The 9713-nt window shown below is 42.5% G+C and overlaps 1 protein-coding gene across 2 annotated transcripts; it reads right to left on the reverse strand.

The window, feature by feature from the left end:
* Positions 1-3100: 3100 nt before the first annotated feature.
* On the reverse strand, positions 3101-7623 carry LOC149989433 (zinc finger CCCH domain-containing protein ZFN-like). Of its 2 annotated transcripts, none has more exons than XM_090250111.1 (7): positions 7395-7623; positions 6346-6509; positions 6054-6116; positions 5642-5761; positions 5161-5451; positions 4354-4668; positions 3101-4208 (listed from the first exon to the last, which is right to left on the reverse strand). In XM_090250111.1, exons 1-7 carry the CDS (start codon positions 7621-7623, stop codon positions 3819-3821), a joined length of 1572 nt encoding a protein of 523 aa, XP_090106237.1. In that variant the 3' UTR covers positions 3101-3818. The 2 variants fall into 2 exon arrangements, with proteins under 2 accessions (XP_090106237.1, XP_090106238.1); XM_090250112.1 differs by having other exon boundaries at positions 6435-6509; positions 7395-7537.
* Between the last annotated feature and the right edge of the window lie 2090 nt (positions 7624-9713).

Consider the following 9713-nt stretch of genomic DNA (forward strand, 5'->3'; position numbering starts at 1 on the left):
CTATATTTTGGCATTAAGTTTTTTATTGTGATGTAAAGGTTAAGAAATATAAATCATAAATATGCATATATTTTACATTTGATTATATGTCTTTATTGATAGAAGTATTTGCAATGGTAGAATAAAAGCATTTAGATGCTAATATATATATATATATATATATATATATATATTATTGTAATTTAAAAAGTAACTTGTTGCAGGTGATAAAAATCAAGCATGTTAAGCAAGGATTTCTTCACATCATAATGTTTTCTAGAAATATATTAACTAATAAGTACAACATCATTTTACTTAACATCAACTATTATTTAAAATTGTAATACATATGTTGATGCAACCAAATTTTTTTGTGATAAGATTCAGTTTTTATTGGTTGCTCTATAAATTGCAACATTATTCTTTAAATAGATAAAAAAATCAAAAAATATATCTAATATGTCAATTATAGAATCATAATATTCTAAAAATGATGAGAACCAAGAACAAGCAAATTTATTAAGTAAAATTTTAATAAATCTAATCCAAGATACTTTGAATAAATAACTATGAGATTGAGCTCAAATGAAAAGTTGAACTTGTTTCATAAATCCTTAAAACTTAGATCTAGTGCCATCAAACTTCTTTAAAAGAACAACTTTTGGTTCCTAGTTGATGCAATTGCATGAATAACTTCATGTAGTGCAAATGTTAGAAACAAATCTTGATAGATATCATTTTTTAAAATTGTTGCATTTAAACACCTCTTCAATATATTTTTATTCAGACATTATGATTTTTTAATAGGAAAAATATTTTTATTAAATTCAAATTTCATACAATATTACAGCTTTTTGATGTTAATTTTAACATTCTTCTTAAATTTTCATCTTCTATCAATTCTCCTATCTTTTTAATATATTTTTCTAAATTAATCAAATGATTTTCATGAATAATTACTTTAGATAGATATATATATATATATATATATATACTTCATCTTATAAAAATAAAAACATGCTTGAATTTTTTTAAAATTACCTTTATTTCTATAAGTAAAAAATAAAAACATGAAAAATTTAAAAACTTGTAAATGACTAAATTTTTGTTTTCTTGAAAAAAATCTATAAGATTGATATAAGTAGATACTATCTATAAATGTTTTATTCAAACCATTTTTATTTACATTGATTTTATTTATCTCTAAATCTATTATTTTTTAAATATTAAAATATTTTGATAATGATTCATTTAGAAATTTATAATGAATAAATTAATAAAAATTTAAAAATAAACCTTAAATAAATCCAAACTTAGTATGTTTGAATATCTTATGTATATATATAGAAATATTAAAATGATCCACCCATTTACTAAATTGACCTTTGATTAATCTTTTTTATGCAAAAGACATAATATTTGGATTTAAATTGAAGTAACTTATTATGTTTTAAAATCACTTCATACTTGTTATATTAAAATAGTGCAGTCAACAATGCCAAATTCTAAATTTATATTGATTAAATATAGAATTAAAAAATACAATAATTTTAAATTGATTATCTATTTTGTAAGAAATAACACACAAATAGAACTATGTTTTATTCATAGCCATTATTTAAGTATTAAAAGCATTTGCAAAGAATTTGTCTAAATTCAAATTTATTATAAAACTTGATATAAAATTTATTTCACCAAAAAACTTTATTTAATCTAAAATACATAGTAGACATTCTTAAATTTGATCTTCTTCTTTTAATTTTTTTTTAAAAAATTAGATTAAAATTTAATGGTTTTAATCATAGTACTATTTTTTATAAATATATTTATTAATAGAATGGACTAATAAATATAAAATGAATATTTAAATAGCATCATGTACCTTGTGTCATACAAATCTATAATCCACTATAATATAGAAGCCATATGACTCCCTTTACTTGATGTTAACACATATTTATGTATTTTAAATAAGTTTCTTATATTCTTAATAAATCTATTACTTAAATTTCTATATTTTGAAGTAGTATGAACAAAATAGTTTAGTTTTATCACATAAACCAGGTTTTTCTATTAAGATTTTGATTAGAATAATTGTATCTTTTCTTAGATTTTTTCTATTCTTTCTCTTTTTTTTGTATAAGATATTCAAAGAGAAGGTCTTAACGTAAATAAATTTGAAATCCATCATTGAATAAATGTATAAATCTAATAAAACTAGAAAATTCTAAGACTTTGTATATAATAGCAAATTGAATTGCAAGGACATATTTCTTGTTAATCTGTATAATCAAGTCCACACTTCTTCACTTCTTCACATATAATTGAATCGTATGAAAATAATATCTAAAATTTTATAGTTTTTTAGATGTTGTAAAGTATTAGTCTTTCTGCAACAAATGATATAAAAAAAAGTTGGTGTGATCCAAGTTAGAAGCAACGTTATAAAATATTATCTTCATAATTTAATTGTATTTCTTTTTTACTCTAGAACTTGTATCTTTTGATAGAAGATTCTTCAAATCATCAATAATACTCAAAAGTTCTAATAAAACAAACAAAAAATATATTTTTACATTCCATTGATAGAACTTGTTTCTACAAAACTTTTCAATGATCATAAAATTCACTAAAAGCTATGTTAGATGGAGAAGATTCTACCTATGTCTTCTTGACAATGCAATCCTAAACTCGTCTAAAAGTCAAGATTTAAATTTCCAAACTCTAAAACAAACATGCAATCTACATAATCTATTATATAAGTCAACTTGGGTATAACACAGAGACAATAAAGTCTTCCAGTTGATCATAAAGAAGAGAGCTAGCAGAACTTGAGAAACATAAAAACAAGTAAAACATGGCAACTAAGAAACATGAAAACATAGGAACGAAGGAGAAGAGAAGAACAAAGAAACACATGGATGTGCCAAAGATTGCAGTGCCCAATTGCACAGGTTTCCACCAATAATATATATTAATATATATCTAGTATGTATAAAAATTGGTCCCTCAAGTAGAAACACAACAGAATGAACAATCAACACAAGGATGATAAGCAAGTTGCACACAAGACTGTAGACCAAACAGCACTACAATCTCACCGAAAAAAATGGACAACGAATTTACGTGAAAAGACGTCATCCTCAGAAAATTGATCTTGCGGAGAATACAAGAATTAAGATGACATCTAGAAGGTCTACAAAGTGGTTATTTCAAAAACTAAGAGCAATGAATCTGAACAACTGATGCCTAGCAAGGGCAATGAATCTACCGAAGAGGTTCCTAATCAAAGCAAGTGCCCGACGAGGCGAAAACCGCACTCATCTACTCTTTGCAGTTCCGTTCCTCGAAACGGAATGCTCAACGTGCTTCAAACGCATCAACGGGCAAACAGTTGGCCCTTCCTCCACTGGACGGGAGAACTGTGAATGCCGACCAACTGGAACTACGTATCCACCTAAAGAGCTCTGATGCTAGAGCAAGAGACCAATCAAGAACAAGAGCACAGAACGGGACGGGAGAGGACGGGAGGAGGGGAGGAATGCGTCACTTCTTGCACACAACTTTGACATCTCGTGCTAAACACGACACACGCGGAGAGAGAGAAAGCAGTTGCCATCTACACGGTCAAAACCCTTACACCAATTTACAGGTTGAATCAGCCTTCAAGTTAATCCCCAACACAGCTCCGTCCATGCTTGGACCTGCTTCTCGCCTGCTTGCCACCAATTCCCACGCCACTTCCACATGCTTCACCAAACCCGACCAGCTGTCCGTAGCTTGCCACACATCCACCACGTTCCACGACCAAGTCTATCTTTCACTTCCAAAAATCTCCTCTAACTCTTGCTCACACTCTCCGCCTGAGTTGAGCCGCTCCCGCTTCCCGAGCCTCCCACTCCACCTCCCCCCTCGCCCACCGTTGGCGGGCTCGCCGTCGCTGCCTCCGAATTCCCCCGACCCACTCGATGATGACCCCCACTGCTCCCATCCTCCCCGTAACCTCCCCCCTCCACCGCATCCTGCCGCTCCACAGGAACCTCTGAATATCCCGAAGGCGCCAGGCTCATCGGGGATGACCCCACTGGATACGGTGCCACCGGCAAATCCGTCAGCGACCCCGCCGACGGACTGTAAGTCAAGCTCCCTCCCAGCGGGTGATCGAATTTGCACGTCGGTCCAAACTTGCATATACCGTACCGACTGTAGAACGAGCACGGAGGATTCCCCTGCAACCATCGCCCAACGCACCCCACCCCACCTGTCAGCTCGTCCACCATCCCCCCAACAATCCACATCCCGCACCAACCCATGCACTCATCGTACCCCCACCCTTTCCCCACATCATCCCGCCCGTCCACGCATTATACTTACAGGCCGCAAAGGAAGACCCATGGGGCTCAAATGGCACGTCGGTGACGGAGTGGCGCGATCCTTCGGGTGATGATATCTGCAAGTCGACCCGAACTTGCAGTCCCCGGTCTTCATGTAGTACTGGCACTCCGGTTGCCCGGGTCTCTCAGGGAACACAGTCTCCTGCCCACCCACCGCCTGCGTCGCCTGATGAGCGGGAAGTCCCACTGCTGATGACCCTTGCATGTACGGACCGTAACCCGACACGTGCTCTCCCTGCGGCGCTCCTCCGAAGACGTACCCCTGCTGGTGCCCTTCCGCCGGCCCGACTGGTCCCTGCTTCATGCAACGTCACGCTCACCCATGTCACAACATCGCAAACCACTGCCACACTTCCCACTTCATCCACCAACTCCTACATCCTCAACCATCCCCAATTCACCCACACCTCCCCTGCTCCCGGTCACTCAACCTCCTCCGATCATGCACGCAATCCGACACTGCAATCTCATCGCCTCTCACTCCACCATCCTCCGCTCTGCATACCCTCCATTCTGCTCATTCACCTTCACACCTCCCACGGACATCGCATCACATGCTCCACTGCCCTTACTACCACCGCCTCCATTCTTCTGGATCTCCTCCTCGCTCTCACTTTCACCACACCATGCCCGTCCTCGCACCGCCTCCCTCTCTCCTCCCCCACCTCCAACCACCAACCCGACGCGCAACCACTACGCTCTACCCACATTCGCACACCGACTGGACTACCAACACCCCCTACACAACCAAGTCCACTCCATGCTTCGCATTGCCCGACACACTTACTTGGTAGTTCCACCCCGCCATCGACATGATTCCTTGCTGCAACGGCATCATTGTGCCGTAACTCGAAGGCGCTTGCATTCTAGGCAGAGGGAACGGTGATCTCGTCAACGGCCACGACGGCACGCCTCCCGGTGGGTAATGTTGAGGCGCTGGAGAAGACGGACCTCCACCGCTTCCGAACGGCAGTGGCACCATTCCTCCCACCGTCGCCGGCTGAGGGTGATGGAACTTACAGGTCACCCCGTACTTGCAAGATCCCGTGCGCATGTAGTACGCGCATTCCTTCTCCCCCTGCACATCACCACCGCACTCTTACTCCCGCTGACCACTCCCCCGCTCCCACAATCCTCCCACACCCTTCGCAACCCTCGCACACACACACACACACACAACTTCCCAAATCATGAGGCAACGACACCCGACCCTGCACAACGGAGCCACCCGGCAACAATAACTCATCATCCGATTCCGCCCTACCCACCAGTCTCAGCGGAAGACCTAGCACGTTCAAATGTACGCGCCCTGTGGATCCCGCCTTCTCCCTCGGATGATGGTACTTGCACGTGGCTCCAAATTTGCAAGTCCCCGTCTTCAAATAATACTGCACACTCACGCCACACACCCCACCCCTGCCCTCAGCACCACCGCTGCTAGTTCCCAACTCCCACCACCCCGGACACCACACCCACTCCTGCATATCACTCGCCCGACGACCTATCCCAATCACCACCCCTCAAACCGCACTCCACGACCCAGCCCTACCACTGCCTGCCAAACATTCATGCCCACCTTCACCGCCTGCACAAGCTCATCCACGCCATCCACCCACAATACCATACCAGTCACAAGCCCATCAATCCCCACTTCTACGTTCGCGTCGTCTTTCCCCTTACCTGACACTCTGGATGCCCCACCCTTTCGGGATACTCGCCCTTGCCCCGCGTCGCTGCGGCAGCCTGCATCACCACACACACATACACACACAAATCGTCAGCTTCCCACACTCCACGCCCCCGCCAAGCTCCACCCACCAACCACCCCAACTGAATTGCGTTTCTGCGCCTCTCCCTGTCCCCGTCCTCCGCCCTCACATCTCAATCCTCGCAATGCCAACGCTAATTGCAAACTCCACCACACCCCCACGCAACCGTACACCCCACACTCAACATGCACTAGAAAGCGCACCAGTTTGCGGTTCGGAGGATGATTGTAACGGCAAGTCATCCCGAACCCACACAACCCTGTGCGCATGTAGTACACACAATCGGGCTCACCCGGCCGTTCGGGGTACGGCCCCTGACCTCCATCCACGCCCTCCTGCCCCTGCATCGCCATCGCCCACCCTGCTTCTGCAAAGTCCGCACCACACACGCCCACACACACCTCCACTCAGCTTCCCACATACAATTCATCCCCACAGCCCTAGTCTTTCACCTCCCCACACCACTCTGCGTCATTCCCTGCCCAGATGTGCGCACGGAGCCTGCTGTATCCTGCGCCACATCCAGGCGTCTCCACCAACCCATGTGTCCTGGGACGCACAATACTAACAAATCCAACGACCTGCTCCCAACACCTCGCCATAGCCATCGCGCCATCAGCTACCCTGCTCCCGGGCTCACCCAACACGGACACCCACAGTCAACCCCGCATTGCCCAGGGGCGCTCTACACCCTCGCGTCACGCAATCGGATCGACCGCGGCACTCTACCAAGCATCGGCCCCTACCGAGTCGTGGGCCGGCAGCGACGAGGGGACTGTCGATCCAATTGCAACCCCCCCCCCTATCGACGTGTCACAACGACCGCATCTGAAACTCGGAGCTGTAGTTCCCGCACCCAAACACCCACTTCACCACCCCACAAGATCCAACCCCTCCACGTTCCGTAATCGCCACTCAACACTCCTCCCCGCCGCACAATTTCCACAATCAACCAGACCAACATTCATCGCACGCCACCCGGTCCGAATCCTAAGTTCCCCCACATCCGACAAACATATACCGACCCCCCACATGCACAATCGACATCCCTCCCGATGGCAATTGGCCACTGCCGATCCAATCGCACACCTCACGACCACACCACACCACCCAGATCGTACCACAGCGCCAATTTCACACCCAACACCCACTGTGAAACCCCTCTGACCAGCTCAACTCGGGCTGTGACCTCTCTACTTCCCATCCTACCATCCCACGCCCCAAATCGGACCAAATCGCTCATCGTTACTACCTCCAGAAGAAGGTGACGCCCCGACCGCGTCTAGCAAGCCGATGCTGATGGTGTTGCCGCTGCCGCCCTCGGGAGGCGAACGCTGCGCCCCGCCAGCATGCTGAGAGTGCCCGCCCCAATCGTCGTAGAGCTGAAGACCGGAGCCGGGCGCGATGTCAGAGGCGGAGGGTGCCTCAAGGCCTGCTGCAAAGGAGGAAGGCGCCCCTTTGGCTGGCGCGAAGAATTCCATCTACCATGCCCCGCACAGGGATGGCTCGATGCCAACCCCACACACTCACTCTCGCTCTGCGGCGCAGGCGCCAACAATCGGCAACGCGCAGCGCAGCTGTTGAGATTGGGGAAGACGGAAACGAAGGGGAGGAGGAGGCGATGGAGAGCGAGGAGAGTGGTGTGGAGGGGGAGCGATGCGGAGCTGGAGGTGCTGCTGGCTGGTGGTGGTGCGAATGCTGCTGCGATGATGACGACGATGCTGATGGTGATGATAATGAATCTGCTAGAGTGGGGAAGAAGAGGAAAGAGGGAAGGCAGGGAGGAAGGCAAAGAAAGGGGTCCTGCAATGCAATGCAGAGTGAGGGAAGGGAAGGGAGAGACAGGGGGAGAAAGGGCTGGGCTGGGGAGGGCAGGGCAGGGCAGGGGCGAGTGAGACCTGAGAGGAGGCTCCGTCTCTCTCTCCCTCGCTTGGAGGCACAAGACTCGTTGGTGTTGAGTAGGGTGCCACTAGTCTAGTCTAGTCTAGTCTACGTAGCTGGCCATTGGCTGGTCGTCTTGCTTTGTGCGTTTCCAGTGGTGGACGCTGTGGTCCTCGCTCCTCGAGCCACGAGCCTCCATCCATCCCTCCCCCAATCCATCCCTCCTCCTATCCATCCCCCCCCTTTGGCCCCTCGCCCCTTCGTCGCCTGTCGCCGCAGTCTGTGTGCTGTACTCTCACCTTGCCCTACAATTCTTGAAGTGGATTTAAAGTTTATTTATGAGTGAGGTATATATTGTATTAGTTATGATATGTTGCTGTACTGTGCACGGTTTTTTTATGAAGTTTATCTGTTTTTGGAAAATATGGAGAAAGTATTTTGATGTAATATAAAGTTGTGTTGAAAATGGATCTCAATCAGGAAAATTCGTTGTTGAGCAATTTTGCATTTGTTGGTAAGTTGGTGAGTTTCTCAGTCTTATACTTGGCCTTTTTGTCGGCTGTATTGAATGTTTTATAACGATGTAAGTGTGTATTATTTCTAAGAAATTAAAGGACAAGCTCTACCTAAATTTGATTTAGTTTATTGATTTTTCTAAAATTATGTTTATGTTAATATCTTAAGAACTGTCTTGGATACGCACTTTTCTGCATATGAATTAAGATCATGTCCAAAATGTCTCATTCACCAATCTGAAAGAGCATACTGATTACACAGAAATCGAATTGGAAAACCTCTTTAAGAAAGTGCACTCCAATTCTAGCTTTCTTTTTAGGGTGTTGAGATTGAAATGTAGATATCATTTTTCATTTAAATGTGATTGAGTTAGCACATTTTTACACACTTCATAGAATTTTTCTTTCTTTCTTTCTTTTAGATGAATTTTACAAGATTTTTTAATTGAGCATATTTTAATAAAAATTAGTTAATGATTTGAATAATAATTAATTTTAAATAGTTACACATTTAAATATGTTTAGTACAATTGTGTGCAATAACTCTTTGTATCCTATCAACAAAAATATATATATATATATATATATATATAATAAAGGTCACAACCACATATGAACTCATGTATTCACAAAATATAAAAAATCACATTAGTACCATCTAAGCTTCACTACTATTGAATATAACCTCCATCTACATTAAATATTTCTTATAATCTTGTAGGTATCATGGATACACTATACATGAGACCAAACAAGAAGTTGGATAAAAGAATTTCAACAAGAAAGCTAGCAAGAACTTGATTAAACCAAAAGAGATAAGTTAGAATTCCAAAAGATATGTTGTCAAGATTGAAGATCCCCTCAACCTCAATTTCAATATATACTAGGTATTAGGAGGCTTCTTGAAAAGTTTTCATGTTACTTGAAGATAAAGCAATCTTAAGAAGCTTCTCAAACAACTTCCTTAATCCTCCTAAAACTTTTTAGAATCTTTTAGAGTTTTTTAAGAATCTTTTTAAAATATTCTATTAGAATAGTTCAAAAATCTTATTAAACCTTTTAGAACTTGATAGAATATTTTTAAAATATTTTTAAAAACTTCTTATTAGATATTTGTAATACTAGGCATCTCATCTATCTATTTTATTTTTTTTGTAGTGCCTTGATTAATGAGG

The sequence above is a fragment of the Physcomitrium patens genome, chromosome 4 (genome assembly GCF_059467195.1).
Source record: "Physcomitrium patens ecotype Gransden chromosome 4, ASM5946719v1, whole genome shotgun sequence".
NCBI classification, from domain to species: Eukaryota; Viridiplantae; Streptophyta; class Bryopsida; order Funariales; family Funariaceae; genus Physcomitrium; species Physcomitrium patens.